This window comes from Delphinus delphis, chromosome 7 (assembly GCF_949987515.2).
Source record: "Delphinus delphis chromosome 7, mDelDel1.2, whole genome shotgun sequence".
NCBI lineage: Eukaryota > Metazoa > Chordata > Mammalia > Artiodactyla > Delphinidae > Delphinus > Delphinus delphis.
This window is the reverse complement of record NC_082689.1, coordinates 110,028,583-110,052,720: the sequence shown is the minus strand read 5'-3', so window position 1 is coordinate 110,052,720 and position 24,138 is coordinate 110,028,583. Positions and strand designations below refer to the sequence as shown.

The window sequence follows — 24,138 nt, the reverse complement described above, 5'->3', positions numbered from 1 at the left end:
TATTCATGAGGAGACATGCAACCGAATTTGGCCAATATTTTTTTGTGTGTGTCTAAATGCATTAACAGTCAGCACAAGAAATAGCTTCTTTCAAAACTACTGCTTGTTTTTTTTTTTTTATACAAATGATGCTGGGAAAACTGGACATCCACATGCAAAAGAATAAAGTGAGACCATTACCTCACAGCACACACAAAAACTAACTCAAAGTATATCAAAGACATCAACATAAGAGCTAAACCATGAAACTTTTAGAAGAAAACATTAGGGAAAATCTTCATGACACTGAATTTGACTATGATTTTTATGATATGACACCAAAATCACAGGCAACAAAAAGAAAAAAGAGGTAAATAGGACTTCATCAAAAACTAATTTTAATACTTTAAAATTAATATTTAAAATATTATGACAAAAGTTATTTGTGCTTCTACACATATTTAGAAAATACTAAACTTTGTATATATAAATTGTATAAAGTAAAAATGAAAATTCTTCCCCTCATTCCAATCTCTAGAGAAATATTTCTGTGGTCTCCATGTACACTGATTTTTTTTTTTTAATTTTTTGGCCACTCCATGAAGCATGCGGGATCTTAGTTCCCTGACCAAGGATCAAACCCACGCCCCCTGCAGTGGAAGCTCAGAGTCTTATCCACTGGACCGCCAGAGAAGTCCCATATTGATTTATACATAGGTATATGTGCATTTTTCAGCCTACCTTTCCAGTTGAATATACCTTAGCTCTGCATTTCTGAACATAACAACTCTATTCAATACTTTCAGAATGCTGCATAATATTCCTTTTTACAAATGAACAGTAACATTTATTTCATCCTCTAATGTTGGACGTTACTTGTAGAAACTTTCGTGAATCAAAGGACACCATCAAGAAAGTGAAAAGAGAACTGACAGAATGGAAGAAAATGTTTGCAAATCATATGTCTGATAAGGGATAAATATCCAAAATATATAAAGAACTCCTACACTTCAACATCAATTTAAAAAAAAAACCCATTTTGAAAATGGGCAAAGGACCCAAACAGACATTTCTCCAAAGAAGATATACAAATGGCTAATAAGCACCTGAAAAGATGTTCAGTCTCATTAGTCCTTAGGGAAATGCAAATCAAAACCATAATGGGATACCACTTCACACCAACCAGAATGGCTATAATCAAAATGACAGAAACTAAGAGGTGTTGGTGAGGACGTGCTATGGAAAACAGTTTGGTGGTTCCTCAAAATGTTAAACACAAAATTACTGTATGATCCAGCAATTCCACTTCCAGGTATATATCAAAAAGAATTGAAAGCAAGGACTTGCAGATAATTGTACAATTGTATAATTGAACTAAATGTTCATAGCAGCATTATTCACAATAGCCAAAAGGGGGAAACAACCCAAATGTCCATCAGCATTTGAATGAATAAACCAAATGTGGTATATACATCATTTAATCTTAACAGGAAGGAAATTCTGATACATGCTGCAACATGTATGAACCTTAAAATAAGCAAAACACAAAAGTGACAAACACTGTATGATGCCACTTACATGAAATACCTGGAATAGGCAAACGCATAGACACAGAAAGTAGAATACTGGAATCGCAGTAGGAAAAGTTACCTTTATGACATTTAACTTGCCCTATTACTATCTACTTGTCCCCAGCTATGCAGGAGCCTTGAAAACCAACAGCCCTGCAATAAAGGTGAAAACCAGCAGACTAGGAAAGTCTAGCATTCTCTTTATTTGAGCGGAATCAGACCCTACTTGGTGCCAAGTGTCTTTTTCCTGGAGGTGTTTGTCAAAAACAATCAGGAGTAACTGTTTAATGTCTCAGTTGTTTGAGTGGTGACAGCAGTTGGGTTAACATAAAGCTGGCTAAAAGGAACAGAAGAAAAAGCTAGGGAATGAGATGTCTATGAGGGATTTTGAAAAGTCCTCACATTCCTTGGAATCTAAAAGGCCATGTGCATGGTGGCCAGGGGTGTGTACACGCCCAGGAAAAATCTTTGAAGGCCCTAAACTCTTGGCCCTAACTAACCTTGACACTCGAGCAAGCAAGAGCTGAAGAGGCTAAGGCAGAGTTGTAAACCGCCTGGCTGAGAGCCGAAGTTACACTCCAGCATGTACACAGGCACACCTGGGAAAAACTGGGAGACTTTCTTGGATTCATGCATTTAAGAAAATCTCTGTTTATTCATTAGTCGACCAATAAGCTAACAGAGACTTAAGAGGCTACATGCGATAAAGAATACAGACTTTAAAGAATCAATACAGTAAACTCACTAAACAAACAACAGCTGCAACAACAAACCTTGGCAGGGCAAAGACTCTGATTTATGAAGGTGTCACATTGCATTAATTAAAACGTCCAGTTATCAACAAATTTTAAAGACATGCAAAGAAACAAAAGTGTGACCCATAATCAGGAAAAGCAGCAGTTGGTATATACTGTTACCGAGAGAGTCCAAGCATTAATCCACAAAGTTTTAAAACCAGCTATTTAAATATATTCAAAGAACTAAAGGAAATTCTATCTAGCAAACTAAAGGTAAGTTTGAGACTTGAGTCTCACCAAATAGATAATATCAATAAAAAGAAAAATTATGGAAAACACCAAATAGAAAAGCTGGAGTTAAAAAATATAATAACTGAAATGAAATATTCACTAGAAGGACTCAGCAGAATATTTCAGTAAAAAGAATCAGTGAACTTTAAGATACAACAAATGAGATTATACAGTGTAAGGAACAGAAAGAAAGAAACCTGTGGGACAGTAAACAGTATCAGTATATGTATACATCAAGAAGGAGGAGAGGGAGCTTCCCTGGTGGCACAGTGGTTGAGAGTCCGCCTGCCAATGCTGGGGACACGGGTTCGTGCCCCGGTCCGGGAAGATCCCCACATGCCGCGGAGCAGCTGGGCCCGTGAGCCATGGCCGCTGAGCCTGCGCGTCTGGAGCCTGTGCTCCGCAATGGGAGAGGCCACAACAGTGAGAGGCCCGCGTACCGCAAAAAAAAAAAAAAGAAGGAGGAGAGGGAAAGAAAGGACAGTGTGTAATAAAGAATTTGGCTAGCTCCCTGTTTCCAGGGAGGTAACCTCTGAATCCTGAAATTTCCTGAATGATAGGAGTGGTGTCTGTTATTTATGCAGGGCCCCTCAGACCACACCTGACAGTTTATACTAAAGAGGTGATTCGGGGTGGTGGGCCCTCAGGTAGTTTATGCTAACAAGATGACTCAGAATGCAGGCTGCCTAGGCCAGAAAGACAAATCATGTGTTTAGAGGATTGGTGTTTTGAGCAGCAAGACCTCCAGAAACAGGAGGGGGGGCTAGAGACTGAGTTTAGTCACATGGCCAATGATTCAATCAATAGTGGCTATGCAGGGATGTCCCTGGTGGCTCAGTGGTTAAGAATCCACCTGCCAATGCAGGGGACATGGGTTCGATCCCTGGTCCGGGAAGATCCCACATGCCGGAGAGCAACTAAGCCCGTGCGCCACAACTACTGAGCCTGGGCTCTAGAGGCTGTGAACCACAACTACTGAGCTCGTGTGCCACAACTACTGAAGCCCACTCGCCTAGAGCCCGTGTTTCGCAACAAGAGAAGCCACTGAAATGAGAAGACCATGCACCGCAACAAAGAGTAGGCCCCACTCGCCACAACTAGAGAAAGCCTGTGTGCAGCAACAAAGACCCAATGCAGCCAAGAAAAAAAAAAAGAATCCACCTGCCAATTCAGGGGACATGGGTTTGAGCCCTGGCCCGGGAAGATCCCAAGTGCCGCGGAACAACTAAGCCCGTGTGCCACAACTACTGAGCCTGCGCTCTAGAGCCTGCAAGCCACAACTACTGAGCCCACATGCTGCAACTACTGAAGCCTGTGCACCTACAGCCTATGCTCCACAACGAGAGAAGCCACCGCAATGAGAAGCCCGCGCACCGCAACGAAGAGTAGCCCCTGCTCACTGCAACTAGAGAAAGCCCGTGCACAGCAACGAAGACCCAACGCAGCCAAAAACTTTAAAATTATACATATATATATATACATATATATAGTGGCTATGAAATGAAGCCCCAATAAAAACTCTGGACACCAAAACTTGGCTGAACTTCCCTGGCTGGCAACAAGCCACATGTTGTCACACATCAGTGAGCTGGGAGGATAATATATCCTGACTTCATAGGGAAAAGACACAGAATTCTTACATCTGGAACCTTCCCAAGCTTTGCTGTGTGCACCTTACTCTTTGGCTGGTTCTGATACATATTCTATTACTATAACAATGCTAATTGTAAAGATAGCACTGTCCTGAGTTCTGCAAGCCATTCTAGCAAATTATCAAAACGCCTGCATTTGTAGCCAGTCGATCATAAGTAACAGTGGCCTGAGGATCTCTGAACTTGGGGCTGGTGTCTAAGTGAAGACAGCCTTGTTGAGAACTATGTCCTTAATCTGTTAGGACTGTGGCCTAACTCTGAGTAGTGTGGTATAAGAAGTCATTACAGGCCAAAAGACTGTCAGAAGAAATAAAGGATATTCCCAGATTTGATGGAAAATGTGAATTCACATATCTAAGAAATGTAATGAGGGTATATCCATATAATGTATGTTTTTCAATCTCAGCACTATTGACATTTTGGACTAGATAACTCTTTGGAAAGGGAGGTGCTGTCCTGCTTCTTTGGAAGGCGGAGGGACTGATCTGAGCATTTTAGAGGTTTAGCAGCATCCCTGATTCCTGCCCACTAGAGGCCAGTATCACCCTTCCCTTCCCCCAATCATGACAACCAAAAACGTCTCCGGACATTGACAAATGTGCCGCCAAGTGGGGTAAAATTGTTCCTTCTTATTGAGACCCACTTGTGTGATGGAATACTACACAGCTGTCTTCAAAAACTGAGAATACTCTATGCACTGAATTAGAGAGACTCATAACATGCATTTTGTTAAGTGAAAAAAGCCAAGGTATAGAATAGTTAGGTAATTTGCTACCACTTTTAAATAAAGGTTGGGAAGGAGTAAATATTCATTGTAGCATACAGATACAAAAATGCTTTGGAAGAATTCAGAGGAAACTTAAAACAGCAATTACCTATTATTGGAAGGTGGGTAGATGAATGGCTATATACAGAGGGAGATTTTTAATTTTATTTTTTATGATGATTTAATAATCATGGGAATTTTTTAATAATTAAATACACTGATCAAAACTGACAAATCATTTCAGCCTTTCCATTAGTTCTGTCTTAATAATCATCACTTATAAGGGTGCCAGACCTTGATCTCCCTCTCAAGCTACTGAGAATCCTCAAGTGCACTGAGATTTTCTTTGCCTATACATTGGTTTGGGCTCCTGAAACATCTGTATAGTGAGTCATATTTTGATGTCTTGAAAAGTGGAAAACTAAGGGAGTGGAAATACTGTAGTTTGTTGTAAAACACAAACAAGCAAGAAAGAAATGTAAAGTACTATAAGTAAGAAAAACTCACGAGCTCCACACCTAGACATGCCCTTGTCATCTGAAAGATGACAGTATTTTCTATACAGAAAATGTTAAAGAATTCACAAAAAAACTCTTAGAGCTAATAAACAATATCAACATGGTTACAGCATATAAGATCAATATATAAAAATCAACTGCATTTCTATTCACTATCAATGAACTATCCAAAAACTAAATTAAGGAAACAACTACATTTACAACAGCATCAAAAAGAGTAAAATGTAAAATACTAAGGAATAAATTTAACAAAAGAAGTGTAAGACTTCTTCACTGAAAACGATAAAACATCATTAAAAGAAAGTAACAAGACCTAAATAAATAGAAAAACATCCTGTGTTCATGGGTTAGAAGATTCAATATTATTAAGATGTCAATATTCCCCAAATTGATCAACAGATTCAACACAATTCCTATCAAAATCCCAATGGCCCCTTTTTTGCAGAAACTGACAAGCTGATCTTAAGATTCTTATGGAATTGAAAGGGACACAGAAGAGCCAAACCTTTTTTTTTTTAAAGGAACACCAACAGTCCAACCCAAACTTTCATTTAGATAAAAATCATTTCTCCATTACATTAAGGGCATAGTCAGGCTAAAGAATAGCCTTGTTTTCATTAGTAGCCATGTCACACTACACAGCCACGGTCATATTTATGGTGAGCTTGACATTTTCTCTCAGTATCCTGGCTAAGTCCTTTATATTTTTGTAACTAAAGAGCCCAGACTGGGACTTTTTCTAAAAACATTAGAAGTTTGCTCCAAAGGAGAAATGATGTCTCCACCTCCACAAACTAAAAATTGTCAACACATTGCAAATATTAATATTCCACTTACAAACTTCCACGAGGAAGGGAGCATCCCCAGCCATCACCTTATTACCATATGTATGAGTATGTACGTACATGCTTGTGTGCACATGTATGCGTTTTGTGTATGCATTGAAGACTGGTAACATGTACAGAATCACAAACGGCGGCTAAATCTAAGAGATTGTGGGCTATGTTAATTTTATTTGCTTTTTCGGGGTTCTTTTTGCTTGGATTTTTACGATTTGTCTGAAAGTGGAACAAGCACAAAGCACACATGCAAAGCTGAGCTTTAGGGGCTTTTTGTTGGTTTTAAGCCCCTAATATTTTATTTTTCCTTGATCTTTCTCCTAAAAAACAAAGCCCCACATGTCTGATTAATTAAGGTTTCAGTTAGTCAAATTTCACTAGGGATTTCACAAGTTTTATAGACAACTGTCTGTAAGCTGAGCTGATGCAAAATGGCAGATGGGGCTGTCTGACCACAGAGAAGAGCCCAGTGAAAAGAGCAGACTAAAAAGCAGAGGTGTTCATTTAAATCAATGTGATTTGGAATCAGAAGAGTTCCTTTCTAAAAACATTCATCTTAGCAAATAGTGAGTTAAAATTTGTGAGGTTTATTTAAAACTACACAATGAGTTTTGAAACCACAAGGGCACGTAATTATCTTGTCTGTAGCTCACTCTTTGAACTCAAATCTGACTTTTTAAAAATATTCATTTTAATCTTCAAAGTTTAAATCAATTGTTTTTCTCTGTGCTTGAGCAGTTTCCCATCTGTGAGGTGGTAAACAGGCTAGTGCTTTTTTAAAAACTTTTTTATTTCATATTAGCAATATAATACATATTCATTGATGAAAATATAATACAGAAGAGCCCAAAGAAAAACAATCATCCATAATCTTGCCATGCTGTTCATGAAAAAGTCTCTCATTTGAGGTATTTATTTCCAGCCTAACACACACAGAGACATACACATATACACATACAGACACACTTACATATGCACACACCTACCCAGACACATTCACATACACACAGTAACAGGATCAGCCTGGCCACACTACTTTATAATCCACTTGCCAGAACTTGGTGACATATTATATAAACATATCTTTAGATATTCTTAGTTAACATCTTTTTAATAGCTACATTGTGCCCCATCATATTGTTAGATATTTAAATTATTTCTAATTCTTTGGTATCATAATGACTGCTTCACTGTACATTTATATATTTCATATTCATATATGTTTATGTAATTAATATTCACAGAAGAGCCAAACATTCTTTAAAAAGAAAAGCTCAAAGTTGGAAAACTCACACTTGATTATGACAATAATCAAGACTGTGAGGTACTTACATAGAAAAAGATATATAGGTTAATGGAAAACAAGAGACAGTCCAAAAATAAACCTATACATTAGCGGGCAATTTATTTTTGACAACGGTACCATGACAATTTAATGGGGAAAGACTACTCTTTTCAATAAATGGTGCTGGGGCAACTGAATATTCAAAAAGATACCCAAGGTGCATGTCTCAAATTGAACAGGGAAAAAGAGTTGGAATCCTACCTCACTCCATATACAAAAATTAACTGAAGATGGATCAAAGAACTAAGTGTTAAGAGAAAAAACTATAAAATACTCAGAAGAAAACACAGAAATCTTCATGACCTAGGATTAAGCAAGAATTTCTTACATATGATACAAATACAAACAACAACAACAAAAAAAAGTAAATTGAACTTAATCAAAATTTAAAACATTTGTGCTTTAAAAGACACTACCAAGAAAGTAAAAAGAGAAACAAGAAAATGAGAAAAAATATTTGAAAATCATAAATAATATGGAATTCATGTCCAGAATATACAAAGAACTCTTATAACTCAACAGTAATAAAACAAATAACCCAATTAAACACAGGCAAATAATCTGAACAGACACTTCTCCAAAGAGAAATAAATGGTCATAGGAAACAATGCTCAACATCATTCATGGTTGAGTAATGCAAATCAAAACCACAATGAGATACCACTTCACACCCACTAGGCTATAATCGAAGAGACAGACAATACCAACAACTGGTTAGAATTCAGAGAAAATGGAACCTGCATACATTGCTGAGAGGAAAGTATAAGGGTGCAGGTGCTTTGAAAAACAGTCTGGCAGTTCTGTTAAAAATGGAATTACCATTAAAAATATAATAACTACACTCCTAAGTGTATACCCAAGACAACTGAGAACATATGTCTACATTAAAACTTTTACATGATTGCTTATAGCAGCAGCATATTCATAGTAGCCAAAAAAGTGGCAATAACCTAAATATGAATGGATAAACAAACTGTGGTATATCCACTGGAGGAACTATTATTTGGCAATAAAAAAGGAATGGAGTACTGACACATGCTCCAATAAGGATAAACCTTGAAAACATTATGCTAAGTCAGAGAAACCAGTCACAAAAGACCATATATTATATGAATCCCTTTTTGTAAAATGTCCCAAACAGGCAAATCCATAGAGACTGAAAACAGATTCATGGGTGCCAGGGGGTGGGGTAGGGGAAAATGGGGAGTGATTGCTGCTGGGTGTCAGGTTTATTTTAGGGGTGAGGATAATGCTCTGAAATTAGACAGCGGTGACAGTTGCATAATTCTGTGTAAATACTAAAACCCACTGCATAGTCCACCTTAAAAGGCTGAGTTTTGGGGGTCTGGGAAGATGGCGGAAGAGTAAGACGCGGAGATCACCTTCCTCCTCACAGATACACCAGAAATACACCTACACGTGGAACAACTCCTACAGAACACCTACTGGAGGCTGGCAGAAGACCTCAGACCTCCCAAAAGGCAAGAAACTCCCCACGTACCTGGGTAGGGCAAAAGAAAAAAGGAAAAAACAGAGACAAAAGAATAGGGACGGGACCTGCACCAGCGGGAGGGAGCTGTGAAGGAGGAAAAGTTTCCATATACTAGGAAGCCCCTTCGCGGGCGGAGACTTTGGGAGGCGGAGGGGGGAGCTGCGGCCGCGGAGGAGTGCACAGCAACAGGGGTGCGGAGGGCAAAGCGGAGAGATTCCCGCACAGAGGATCGGTGCCAACCGGCACTCACCAGCCCTAGAGGCTTGTCTGCTCACCCGCCGGGGCTGGCGGGGCTGGGAGCTGAGGCTCGGGCTTCGGTCGGAGTGCAGGGAGAGGACTCGGGTTGGCGGCGTGAACATAGCCTGAAGGGGTTAGTGCACCACGGCTGGCCGGGAGGGAGTCCGGGGAAAAGTCTGCACCTGCCTAAGAGGCAAGAGACTTTTTCTTCCCTCTTTGTTTCCTGGTGCGCGAGGAGAGGGGTTTAAAAGCGCTGCTTAAAGGAACTCCAGAGACAGGCGCGAGCCGCGGCTAAAAGCACGGACCCCAGAGACGGGCATGAGACGCTAAGGCTGCTGCTGCCGCCACCAAGGGGCCTGTGTGCGAGCACAGGTCACTATCCACACCCCTCTTCCGCGGAGCCTGTGCAGCCCGCCACTGCCAGGTTCTCGGGATCCAGGGACAACTTCCCCGGGAGAACGCACGGCGGGCCTCAGGCTCGTGCAACGTCACGCAGGCCTCTGCCGCCGCAGGCCCGCCCCGCACTCCATGCCCCTCCCTCCCCCCCGGCCTGAGTGCGCCAGAGCCCCCGAATCAGCGGCTCCTTTAACCCCGTCCTGTCAGAGCAAAAAACAGACGCCCTCCAGCGACCTACACGCAGAGGCAGGGCCAAATCCAAAGCCGAGCCCCTGTGAGCTGTGAGAACAAAGAAGAGAAAGGGAAATCTCTCCTAGCAGCCTCAGAAACAGCGGATTAAAGCTCCACAATCAACTTGATGTGCCCTGCATCTGTGGAATACCTGAATAGACAACGAGTCATCCCAAATTGAGGAGATGGACTTCGAGAGCAAGATCTATGATTTTTTCCCCTTTTCCTCTTTTTGTGAATGTGTATGTGTATGCTTCTGTGTGAGATCTTGTCTGTATAGTTTTGCTTCCACCATTTGTCCTAGGGTTCTATCCGTCCATGGTTTTTTTTCTTAATAATTAATTTTAATAACTTTATTATACTTTACCTTCGTTCTTTCTTTCTTTATTTCCTTCCTTCCTTCCCTCCTTTAGACAACGAATCATCCCAAATTGAGGAGGTGGTCTCTGAGAGCAAGACTTACGATTTTTTCCCCTTTACCTCTTTTTGTGAAGGTGTATGTGTATGCTTCTGTGTAAGATTTTGTCTGTATAGCTTTGCTTCCAACATTTGTCCTAAGGTTCTATCTGTCCCTTTTTTTTTCTAAATAATTATTTTTTAATTCAATAACTTTATTATACTTTATTTTATTTTACTGTATCTTCTTTCTGTCTTTTTTCCTTCCTTCCCTCCTTCCTTCCTCCCTCCCTCCCTTTCTTTCCTTCTTGCCTTACCTTCTTTGCTTTTTTCTTTCCTTCTCCCTTCCTTCCTTCCCTCCTTTCGTTCTTTCCTTCTTCATACTTCTACTAATTCTCTCTACTTTTTCCCCCTTTTATTCTGAGCCATGTGGATGAAAGGCTCTTGGTGCTCCAGCCAGGAGTCAGGGCTCTGCCTCTGAGGTGGGAGAGCCAACTTCAGGACACTGGTCAACAAGAGACCTCCCAGCTCCACATAATATCAAACGGTGAAAATCTCCCAGAGACCTCCATCTTAACACCAGCACCCAGCTTCACTCAACGACCAGCAAGCTACGGCGCTGTACAACCTATGCCAAACAACTAGCAAAACAGGAACACAACCCCACCCATTAGCAGAGAGGCTGCCTAAAATCATAATAAGGCCACAGACACCCCAAAACACACCACCAGACGTGAACCTGCCCACTAGAGAGACAAGATCCAGCCTCATCCACCACAACAGAGGCACTAGTCCCCTCCACCAGGAACCCTACACAACCCACTGACCTAACCTTAGCCACTGGAGACAGACATCAAAAACAGCGGCAACTACGAACCTGCAGCCTGCAAAAAGGAGACCCCAAACACAGTAAGATAAGCAAAATGAGAAGACAGAAAAACACACAGCAGATAAAGGAGCAAGATAAAAATGCACCAGACCTAACAAATGAAGAGGAAATAGGCAGTCTACCTGAAAAAGAATTCAGAACAATGATAGTAAGGATGATCCAAAATCTTGGAAACAGAAAGGACAAAATGCAAGAAACAGTTAACAAGGACCTAGAAGAAATAAAGATGAAACAAGCAACGATGAACAACACAATAAATGAAATTAAAAGTACTCTAGATGGGATCAATAGCAGAATAACTGAGGCAGAAGAACGGATAAGTGACCTGGAAGATAAAATAGTGGAAATTAACTACTGCAGAGCAGAATAAAGAAAAAAGAATGAAAAGAACTGAGGACAGTCTCAGAGACCTCTGGCACAACATTAAACGCACCAACATTCGAATTATAGGGGTTCCAGGAGAAGAAGAGAAAAAGAAAGGGACTGAGAAAATATTTGAAGAGATTATAGTTGAAAACTTCCCTAATATGGGAAAGGAAATAGTTAATCAACTCCAGGAAGCACAGAGAGTCCCATACAGGATAAATCCAAGGACAAATACGCCAAGACACATATTAATCAAATTGTCAAAAGTTAAATACAAAGAAAGCATATTAAAAGCAGCAAGGGAAAAACAACAAATAACACACAAGGGAATCCCCATAAGGTTAACAGCTGATCTCTCAGCAGAAACCCTACGAGCCAGAAGGGAGTGGCAGGACATACTGAAAGTGATGAAGGAGAAAAACCTGCAACCAAGACTACTCTACCCAGCAAGGATCTCATTCAGATTTGATGGAGAAATTAAAACCTTTACAGACAAGCAAAAGCTGAGAGAGTTCAGCACCACCAAACCAGCTTTACAACAAATGCTAAAGGAACTTCTATAGACAATAAACACAAGAGAAGGAAAAGACCTATAAAAACGAACCCAAAACAATTTAGAAAATGGGAATGGGAACATACTTATCGATAATTACCTTAAATGTAAATGGACTAAATGCTCCCACCAAAAGACACAGATTGGCTGAATGGATACAAAAACAAGACCCTTATATATGCTGTCTACAAGAGACCCACTTCAGACCTAGAGACACATACAGACTGAAAGTAAGGGGATGGAAAAAGATATTCCATGCAAATGGAAACCGAAAGAAAGCTGGAGTGGCAATTCTCGTATCAGACAAAATAGACTTTAAAATAAGGACTGTTAGAAGAGACAAAGAAGGACACTACATAATGATCAAGGGATCGATCCAAGAAGAAGATATAACAATTGTAAACATTAATGCACCCAACATAGGAGCACCTCAATACCTAAGGCAAATACTAACAGCCATAAAAGGGGAAATCGACAGTAACACATTCATAGTAGGGGACTTTAACACCCCACTTTCACCGATGGACAGATCATCCAAAATGAAAATAAATAAGGAAACACAAGCTTTAAATGATACATTAAACAAGATGGACTTAATTGATATTTATAGGACACTCCATCCAAAAACAACAGAATACACATTTTTCTCAACTGCTCATGGAACATTCTCCAGGATAGATCATATCTTGGGTCACAAATTAAGCCTTGGTAAATTTAAGAAAATTGAAATTGTATCAAGTATCTTTTCTGACTACAACGCCATGAGACTAGATATCAATTACAGGAAAAGATCTGTAAAAAATACAAACACATGGAGGCTAAACAATACACTACTTACTAATGAAGTGATCACTGAAGAAATCAAAGAGGAAATAAAAAAATACCTAGAAACAAATGACAATGGAGACACAATGACCCAAAACCTATGGGATGCAGCAAAAGCAGTTCTAAGGGGAAAGTTTATAGCAATACAAGCCCACCTTAAGAAGCAGGAAACATCTCGAATAAACAACCTAACCTTGCACCTCAAGCAATTAGAGAAAGAAGAACAAAAAAACCCCAAAGCCACCAGAAGGAAAGAAATCATAAAAATCAGATCAGAAATAAATGAAAAAGAAATGAAGGAAACAATAGCAAAGATCAATAAAACTAAAAGCTGATTCTTTGAGAAGATAAACAAAATAGATAAACCACTAGCCAGACCCATCAAGAAAAAAAGGGAGAAGACTCAAATCAATAGAATTAGAAATGAAAAAGGAGAAGTAACAACTGACACTGCAGAAATAAAAAAGATCATGAGAGATTACTACAAGCAACTCTATGCCAATAAAATGGACAACCTGGAAGAAATGGACAAATTCTTAGAAAGGCACAACCTGCCAAGGCTGAATCAGGAAGAAATAGAAACTATGAACAGACCAATCACAAGCACTGAAATTGAAACTGTGATTAAAAATCTTCCAACAGGGGCTTCCCTGGACAGGTACATGTAGAAGTATGAGATTAGATCACTCCCTAACACCATACACAAAAATAAGCTCAAAATGGATTAAAGACCTAAATGTAAGGACAGAAACTATCAAACTCTTAGAGGAAAACATAGGCAGAACACTCTATGACATAAATCACAGCAAGATCCTTTCTGACCCACCTCCTAGAGTAATGGAAATAAAAACAAAAATAAACAAATGAGACCTAATGAAACTTCAAAGCTTTTGCACAGCAAAGGAAACCATAAACAAGACCAAAAGACAGCCCTCAGAATGGGAGAAAATATTTGCAAATGAAGCAACTGACAAAGGATTAATCTCCAAAATTTACAAGCAGCTCATGCAGCTCAATAACAAAAAAACAAACAACCCAATCCAAAAATGGGCAGAAGACCTAAATAGACACTTCTCCAAAGAAGATATACAGACTGCCAACAAACACATGAAAGAATGCTCAACATCATTAATCATTAGAGAAATGCAAATCAAAACTACAATGAGATATCATCTCACACCAGTCAGAATGGCCATCATCAAAAAATCTAGAAACAATAAATGCTGGAGAGGGTGTGGAGAAAAGGGAACCCTCTTACACTGTTGGTGGGAATGTAAATTGATACAGCCACTGTGGAGAACAGTATGGAGGTTCCTTAAAAAACTACAAATAGAACTACCATATGACCCAGCAGTCCCACTACTGGGCATATACCCTGAGAAAACCATAATTCAAAAAGAGTCATGTACCAAAATGTTCATTGCAGCTCTATTTACAATAGCCCGGAGATGGAAACAACCTAAGTGCCCATCATCGGATGAATGGATAAAGAAGATGTGGCACATATATACAATGGAATATTACTCAGCCATAAAAAGAAACGAAATTGAGCTATTTGTAATGAGGTGGATAGACCTAGAGTCTGTCATACAGAGTGAAGTAAGTCAGAAAGAGAAAGACAAATACCGTATGCTAACACATATATATGGAATTTAAGGAAAAAAATGTCATGAAGGACCTTGGGGTAAGACAGGAATAAAGACACAGACCTACTGGAGAACGGACTTGAGGATATGGGTAGGGGAAAGGGTGAGCTGTGACAGGGCGAGAGAGAGTCATGGACATATACACACTAACAAACGTAAGGTAGACAGCTGGTGGGAAGCAGCCACATGGCACAGGGATATCGGCTCGGTGCTTTGTGACCGCCGGGAGGGGTGGGATAGGGAGGGTGGGAGGGAGGGAGACGCAAGAGGGAAGAGATATGGGAACATGTGTATGTGTATGACTGATTCAGTTTGTTATAAAGCAGAAACTAACACACCATTGTAAAGCAATTATACCCCAATAAAGATGTTAAAAAAAAAAAAAGGCTGAGTTTTACGGCATGTAAGTTATATCTCAACAATAACTATATATATATAAAATATGTGAATTTTTCTGAGTCAAAATTCCTTACAAGTAGAACAAATATCTCTTAGAATGGCTAAATTCTTAAGAATTTTTAAAATAAAATTTAAGCCTGAGCCAATAAAATTCGTTATTTCAAAAACAACATACAGAGGGCTTCCCTGGTGGCGCCGTGGTTGAGAGTCCACCTGACGATGCAGGGGACACGGGTTCGTGCCCCGGTCCGGGAAGATCCCACGTGCCACGGAGCGGCTGGGCCCATGAACCATGGCCGCTGAGCCTGCGCGTCCAGAGCCTGTGCTCCACAACGGGAGAGGCCACAGCAGTGAGAGGCCCACGTACCGCAAAAAACGTACAGAAAGTCTCAGGAATATTTTCACTACAGCAGAACCTGATGGGAGTCTGCAAATCAATTGGTGTATAGAAAACTTTATTGCCTACTACAGGACTACAAAAATGTAAGCAAACCATTCTCTTTCAAAATCAGCCTTGAAACAGTACTTACCAAGTACACTGCTCTTTGAAAGAAGGTTGTAGTCTCCAGGATTTTGTGCATTGTGATGGTTTCCAACTCATCAGGGTCCAGCTGCTCCTTTTCAAAGGGCATTCCATTGAACAGGACAACAGGCAGTGGACCAACTCCAGTCTGCTCATAGTAGCCTCTTGCTTCCTGAAACACATGGGACCACAAACAGCATATTTTTGTCCTTCCTGAGACAAATGGAACAAAGCATATTTTCACACATACATGTTCTAACAAGAAAAGAAACAACAACAGAAATATGGAAACCAAGAAATAACTAAAGAAAAATGCTTTTAAAAATATATAAAGAACTGGGGCTTCCCTGGTGGCGCAGTGGTTGAGAGTCCGCCTGCCAATGCAGGGGACATGGGTTCGTGCCCCAGTCCGGGAAGATCCCAAATGTCGCGGAGCAGCTGGGCCCATGAGCCACGGCTGCTGAGCCTGCGCGTCCGGAGCCTGTGCTCCGCAACGGAAGAGGCCACAACAGTGAGAGGCCCGCGTACCGCAAAAAAAAAAAAAAAAAATTTACTGAGTTTTAATAAAACCACAAAACCTTATAAATCAGGAAGTGGTTGAAGATGGGGATGAGGGTAAGTTTAAGCAGCCCAGGCTACCAGACCTGAATTACATATACTACAGCCCAAATTATACAAGAGACTTTTGAGCAATGATGGAGATATTCTATCTTCACTGTCCAATGCAGTAACCACTAACCACATGTAGCTATTGAGCTCCTGAAATTAATTAATTTCCACTTTAAAAGCTCATGTGGCCAGAGGTTACTATAATGGGCAGCACAACTATAGACTGTCATAAATTATTAGTGCTCCTGGGCAGATAACTTGAGATGAAATATTTACACCCAATTCTAAATTTAAAAGGGTCCATATAACTAAACAAGAAGTTACACCTACAGAAAACAAAACAAGGTTGGTGGGAAAACAGTGCTCAAAAATTGTTCTATAATGTACTAAGCTCAATCTTTTGCCTTCTCCAGGACAAAAGAGGTTCCTTGGCAGGGAAGTACCAGGCGAGCAAACATATCTGAGACTTTTCCAACAATCAACATAGGTACATTCCCCCAGATATCAACCACAGACCCAAGACTAAGATTTTAGAGTAAAAACTATATTATTACCCAAGATATAAAAAAAGCTCCTTAAAGCATTCTTGTTAAACATCTTGTAACTGCTATCTTCTGAAAATAGCAGAATTTTAAAATATATAACCATTTTAGATAGCACAAATAGAAAAGTACCTCAATTCGGTAACTAATACCAGTCATCAGCTTAGTTTCAGATCTAGCCACAGTGATAACTGATAGTACAGACTTATCTGATGGACTAACATGGCACAATGAGAAAGGCCTTCCAGGTTGATTTCTGCCATCTCTGTATATCATGGTTAAAACTTTTAAAATGTACACTCCCAAAACTGTTACATTAATTCTGTTCTTTGACATCTCACCTATCTCAAAGAAGTTCATAAAAACTCAATTTAAATATACTTTGAGCTTTGAAAATCAATCTCCCAGGAAAACAAAACAAAATCCACATTATAACTCTCAGTGGCTGTAAGAAGTAATACTGGTTTTCTCTGAACATGGCAACTGAGTAAAAGGCACGAGTGGGAGGGAGATGTTTTGACTATAAACTTTCCATTTTTGCAACTTGCAAATAGATTATCAGACTAAAAATTAACAGAATGCAGGCCAATTATCAGAGTCACGCTTAAAAATTACACGTGAGAATTTCTACCAACTGATCACTAAAAATGTTAATTACACATAATTTTGAAACACTGACTAAAAAGTCACAAATAAGCCATTCATAAATGATAACTGAGATTAATAAAGACTCAGAGTTAATACGCCAAATGTAAAATGTTTGCATGAATAAGTTAGAACTTTTCTTACTTTGACTTTGAAACATATAAATATGCACCTATCAGACTCTATTCTCTTCAGTTCAAAAGATCTACCTTAATTGTACTACGTAGTTTTAGAAATGATTACTTCTTTCAAATACCAGGCATAGAAGATAACACAGCTTCAGATATACACAAAGGTACAGATATTCCTAAGTGTAATAACATTTGCTAACTGCACTCATTCCTCCTTTAAAAAAAAAACTGCACTCGGGCTTCCCTGGTGGTGCAGTGGATAAGAATCTGCCTGCCAATGCAGGGGACACGGGTTCGATCCCTGGTCTGGGAAGATCCCACATGTCGCGGAGCAACTAAGCCCGTGCGCCACAACTACTGAGCCTGCACTCTAGAACCCGCGAGCCACAACTACAGAGCCCGTGTGCCACAACTACTGAAGCCCATGTGCCTAGAGCCCGTGGCTCTACAACAAGAGAAGCCACCGCAATGAGAAGCCTGTGCACAGCAACGAAGAGTAGCCCCCTCTCACTGCAACTAGAGAAAGCCTGTGCGCAGCAATGAAGACCCAACGCAGCCAAAAATAAATTAATTTTTTTAAAAAATGCAGTCATTCCTCCTTTTCAAAAAAATCTATTTTCTTGGGCTTTTTCATATGAGGGGTACAGCTCCTGCAACTTAAAAAATCTTACTGATCATTAGATTCTTAGGACCTCTGAGAATCTCTCAACATCCTTCTCTTGAGAGTATATGCCTACTTAAATAGCTAGGTAACTACGATCTGTTTATATGGGAAGGGCCTCTAACCAGTAGAGATGAGGAAAATGGCCAAATCTGGGAAACTATTGAGGAGTCAGGTCTGTGATACTCCCACCTGATTCTTCAGCAAAATCAAGATTTTAATGCATAAAAGACAACGTGTAAAAATACCCTTTTCCCCAATTCGTCCACTATAGTCAATGTTTTTCAGGCAAATCCTTTTGATATAGCAATCATCCACAATAAAAAAGGCAACATGTACTTTTTCTTCAATAGGATGATAGAAAACCAGAGTTAAACATTTTCCAAAAGTGAAATATAAGAAAATTCCATTAATTTTCTCAAAGATTCCCAAAGTGGCCCTTCTTTCCTTTTATTTCACCTTTTCTTTTTCTACAGAGTACTACTCAGGCTGTTTGTGAAAATGTGAAAAATCACTACGTGCCCATATCAATATTATTTTATTTTTTAAAAAAAAGGGTAAGTGACTGAACAGAAGGTTGCAGTACAATAATGGAAACATGTTCAGTCTAAACTGAGTAGCTCTCATGACCAGCTTCAACTCCAAACCTTAAAATAAGGAGATTTAACACTGAGGCAGGAGTGATGTCAGTATCATGGCTGAATAAGACTTCCCTCATTAGTGTCTCCCCCACAGAAAAACAACAACTTGGCATCTATCCACTGACAAAAGGGTCTTTGTGGGAGCTTTGGAATTCAGCACCATATGCCAAGTGGCCCGGGAGAAGTGTTGCAGCAGGTAACATGCAGACGGACTTTGACCCTGGCTGCGGGCTCTGCACTGATGCATGAGCTGGCTCCAGGGAACCCCTGGGAAAAACTATCTTAATCAATCACCCATAGACAAGACAGCCTCTGTGAAGTCCAGGTTTCCAGCAAGAAGTTCCAGGACACCACTGGAGCAAAAAAATATGAATTTGGACACACTGGAGAGGGTAAGAGAACAGTCTGACTTTACTCACATCACCCCTCTCCCGAGGCAGTACAGCTTAGGGCCACAAGAGATCTTCTGAGCCTATGATTTCTCCTACAAGGGACATAAGAGCAATGGCTGAGCGCTCAACCTCCCCAGCTATGTGGGATGCTGCCCAAGAGGCTCATTTCTCTCCCGCTCCATCCAGAATACTGATTTGTGAGTGGCATCACCATGGGTGAAGAGGCTGGGAGAGCAGCAGACAGTGCACTCATAGGGCATTTAAGGAAGGCAGATCCTACTTACGGCATCAACAAGCCCACCTATGAGACACCCAGGACACCTCATCCACAGATGCCCCCAGATGACTCATGGGCACCCCGCAGTGCTCTGCACACACCTTACCACCATACACCCACACCCTGTGGCTGGCTGCCAGTGCACAATCCTGACAAGGGCAGCAAGAGTGAGCTTTGCCAGATGGATAGTGAGGACGTACAGAAAGCCAATCCACATCAGTAGACCAGAAAGAGACAAACAACTTGAGCTTTAGTGCCACTTGGGGGAAACAAAAAGGAGGTGGCCTGTCCGCACCCAGCCTGCGGGCAATGTAGAATCAAGAGGAGCTAAATAAACAAGTTCAGAATTCTGCACAAGAGGGAACAACAGCACGGAGCAGGTGTACCCACAGACATTCTGAGAAAGCCTCAGAATTCCAACCTTCCTGAAATGGAAGGTATTTCTCTCCCAAAGCAGAGAGTAAAGACTGGTAGAAGTGACTGCTACCAGTCACTTCTGGTAGCAACTTAAAATTGCAAGGAACTTGAAAAATCAAGAAAGCATAACATCACCTAAGGATCGCAATAATCTTCCAGTAACCAATCCCGAAGACATGGAGATCTGCAATTTACCCAATGAAGAATTCAAAATAGCTGTTTTGGGGAGACTCGGTGAGCTACAAGAAGACACAGAAGGACAATTCAACAAAATCAAGAAAACAATACACAAACAAAATCAGAATTTTTTTTTTTTTTAAACAAGAAATCAGAATTTTAACAAGGAGAGAGAGCATAAAAAAAAACCAAACAGAAATTCTGGAGCTGAAGAATATAATGAATGAAATTTTTAAAATGGTATAGCATTAACATCAGAGTGAAATCAAGCAAAAGAAGATAACCTACAAGTTAGAAGACAGGAACTTTGCAATTATCCAGTCAGGGGACAACAATAACAACAACAGCAACTGAAGAATTAAAGAAATGGTATATGGATAATTTTCAAATTACTGGAGTTCCAGAGAAGATGAGATAGAGAAGGGGGCAGAAAGCTTATTTAAAGAAATAATGGATAAGAACTTCCCAAATCTGGAGAGAGATTTGGATATCCAAGTTCCTGAAGACCATAGGTCACCAAAGAAAATAAATTTAAAGAGAACCTCTCCAAGACACATTATAATAAAACTATCAAAAGTCAAAAACAGACACTCTTAAGAGCAGCAAGAGAAGAAGAAGCTTGTAACTTACCAGGGAAGGCTAACAGTGGACGTCTCAGTAAAAAAGTTGCAGGCAAGGAGTGAGTGGGATGATACATTCTAACTGCTAAAAGAAAAAACTGCCAACCAAGAATACTCTACCTGGCAAAGTTATCGTCTAGAAATGGAGGAGAAATAAAGACATTCCCAGACAAACAAAAGCTAAGAGAGTTCATCATCACCAAACCTGCCTTATGAGAAATGCTGAAAGGAGTCCTTCAAGCTGAAATGAAAGGACGTTAATTAGTAACATGAAAACATACAACACACTAGTAAAGGTAAGTATATAGTCAAATTCAGAATACCCTAACACTGTAAATATGATGGTGTATTAACCACTTAACTCTATGAAGGTTAAAAGACAAGAGTATTCAATGAAGCAAGAGAGGGCCCTCAACTATGAATTTTGTAGCAATGCCCTCCATGCTCAAAGGGAATGCGGGATGGATGACAGTTGCCTGAATTCCCCTCTAATGATGATGCTGTTCATGCAGAAAACTCCATCTTGCTGTTTTTCAATATAAAGAATATGCTGATGAAAAGCAAAAAAAAAAAGACAAGAGTACTAAAAGTAACTATAGATATAATTTGTTATCGAATACACAATATAAAGAGTTAAGCTGTGATGTCCAAAACAAAAAAGGGGTGGGAATAATAAAAGGGTAGTTTTTATATTTGATCAAAGTTAAGTCATCAACATAAAAGAGATTGTTTTATCTACAAAATATTTTACGTAAGACTCATAGTAACCACAAAACAAAAATCTACAGTAGATTCACAAAAGATGAAGAGAAGGGAACCAAAGCATACCATTATGGAAAATCATCAGTTCACAGAGGGAGGCAGCAAGAGAGGAAAAAAGGAACAAGGGAAATATAAATCAGCCTCAGATAACTAATAAAATGGCATTACTGTGTCCCTTATCTATCAATAACTACTCTAAATGTTCCTGTATTAAATTCTCCAATCAAAAGGCATAGAACGGCTGGATGGATTAAAAAATAAGACCCGGGCTTCCCTGGTGGCGCAGTGGTTGAGAGTCCGCCTGCCGATGCAGGGGACACGGGTTCGTGCCCCGGTCCGGGAAGATCCCACATGCCGCGGAGCGGCTGGGCCCGTGAGCCATGGCCGCTGAGCCTGCGCGTCCGGAGCCTGTGCTCCGCAGCGGGAGAGGCCACAACAGTGAGAGGCCCACGTACTGCGAAAAAAAACCCCAAAAACAACAACAACAAAAAATAAAAAATAAGACCCAACTATATGAGCCTACAATTCCTTGCGGCTTTAAGGACACAGACTCAGAGTGAAGGGATAGAAAAAGATACACTTACGTAAGTGGAAACCAGAAGAGAGCAGGGGTAGCTATATTTCTATCAGACAAAACAGAGTTTAAGCCAAAAACTGTAACAAGAGATAAAAAGGTCATTATATAATGACAATGGGGTCAATTCATTGAGAAGATTTAACAATTCTATATATATATGCACCCAACATCAGAACACCTAAATATATGAAACGAATACTAACAGATCTCTAGGGAGAAGAAGACAACTATACAATGTTAATAGGGGAATTAAAGATATGGAAGCAGAAAACCATAATTCAAAGAGACATGTACCACAATGTTCACTGCAGCACTATTTACAACAGCCAGGACATGGAAGCAACCTAAGTGTCCATCAACAGATGAATGGATAAAGAAGATGTGGCACATATATACAATGGAATATCAGTCAGTCATAAAAAGAAATGAAATTGAGTTATTTGTAGTGAGGTGGATGGACCCAGAGTCTGTCATACAGAGTGAAGTACGTCAGAAAGAGAAAAACAAATACCGTATGCTAACACATATATATGGAATCTAGGACAGGAATAAAGACACAGAGGTAGAGAATGGACTTGAGGACACGGGGAGGGGGAAGGGTAAGCTGGGACGAAGTGAAAGAGTAACACTGACATATATACACTACCAAATGTAAAACAGATAGCTAGTGGGAAGCAGCTGCATAGCACCGGGAGATCAGCTCGGTGCTTTGTGACCACCTAGAGGGGTGGGACAGGGATGGTGGGAGGGAGGCGCAAGAGGGAGGGGATATGGGGATATATGTATATGTATAGCAGAAATTAACACAACACTGCAAAGCAATTATACTCCAATAAAGATGTTAAAAAAAATAAAAAACAAAGATATGGAAGCAACCTAAGTGTCCATCAAGAGATGAATGGATAAAGAAGATGCAGTTTACATACACAACGGACTCCTACTCAGCCATAAAAAAGAACGAAATTTTGCCATTTGCAACAACATGGATGGACTTGGAGGGCATTATGCCAAGTGAAATAAGTCAGACAGAGAAAGACAAATCCTTTATGATCTCACTTACATGTGGAATCTATAAAATACAGCAAACTAGTGAATATAACAACAACAACAAAAAAACAGACTCACAGATACAGAGAACAAATTAGTGGTTACCAGTGGGGAGAGTGAAGCTGGGAGGGACAAGACACAGATAGAGGATTAAGATGTATATTACGGGGACTTGCCTGGTGGCGCAGTGGTTAAGAATCCACCTGTTGATGCAGGGGACATGGGTTCAAGCCCTGGTCGAGGAGGACCCCACATGCCACGGAGCAACTAAGTCCGTGTGCACAACTACTGAGCCTGCGCTCTAGAGCCCGCGAGCCACAACTACTGAGCCCGTGTGCCACAACTACTGAAGCCCGCATGCGTAGAGCCTTTGCTCTGCAACAAGAGAAGCCACCACAATGAGACGACTGCACACTGCGAAGAAGAATAGCCCCTGCTTACCGCAACTAGAGAAAGCCCGTGGGCAGCAACAAAGACCCAATGCAGCCAAAAATAAATAAATAAATGAATTTATTTTTAAAAAGAACTCTAATAAATTTTTTTAAAAGATGTATATTATATATACATAATACGTATCTTCCAGGATAACCTAGAAGAAATGGATAAATACCTAGAAACATAAAACCTACCAAGACTGAATCATGAAGAAATAGAAAATCTGGACAGACCAATAATAAGTAAGGAGTCTGAATCCGTAATGAATATCCTCCCAACAAAGAAAAGCCTAGGACCACATGGTTTCCTTAGTGAGTGCTACAAAACATTTAAAGAGGAAGTAACACCAGTCCTTCTCAAACTCTTCCAAAAAACTGAAGCAAACAGAACATATTTTATGTGGCCAGAGTTACCCAAACAAAACCAAAGACAACACACAAAAAAGAAAATTACAGGCCAATATCTCTGATGAACACAGATGCAAAAATCCCCAACAAAATATTAGCAAACTGAATTCAACAATACATCAAAAGGATCATACAGGGACTTCCCTG

General features: G+C 40.1%; 1 protein-coding gene across 1 annotated transcript in view; it reads right to left on the bottom strand.

Moving 5' to 3' along the window:
- The window catches only part of UGGT1 (UDP-glucose glycoprotein glucosyltransferase 1), a 116,499-nt gene that overhangs the window by 42,299 nt on the left and 50,062 nt on the right, over nt 1-24,138 (bottom strand). The window contains exon 18 of the mRNA XM_060017005.1: nt 15,659-15,823. Coding sequence (XP_059872988.1) covers nt 15,659-15,823 — 165 coding nt within the window. The remainder of the gene's footprint in view (nt 1-15,658; nt 15,824-24,138) is intronic.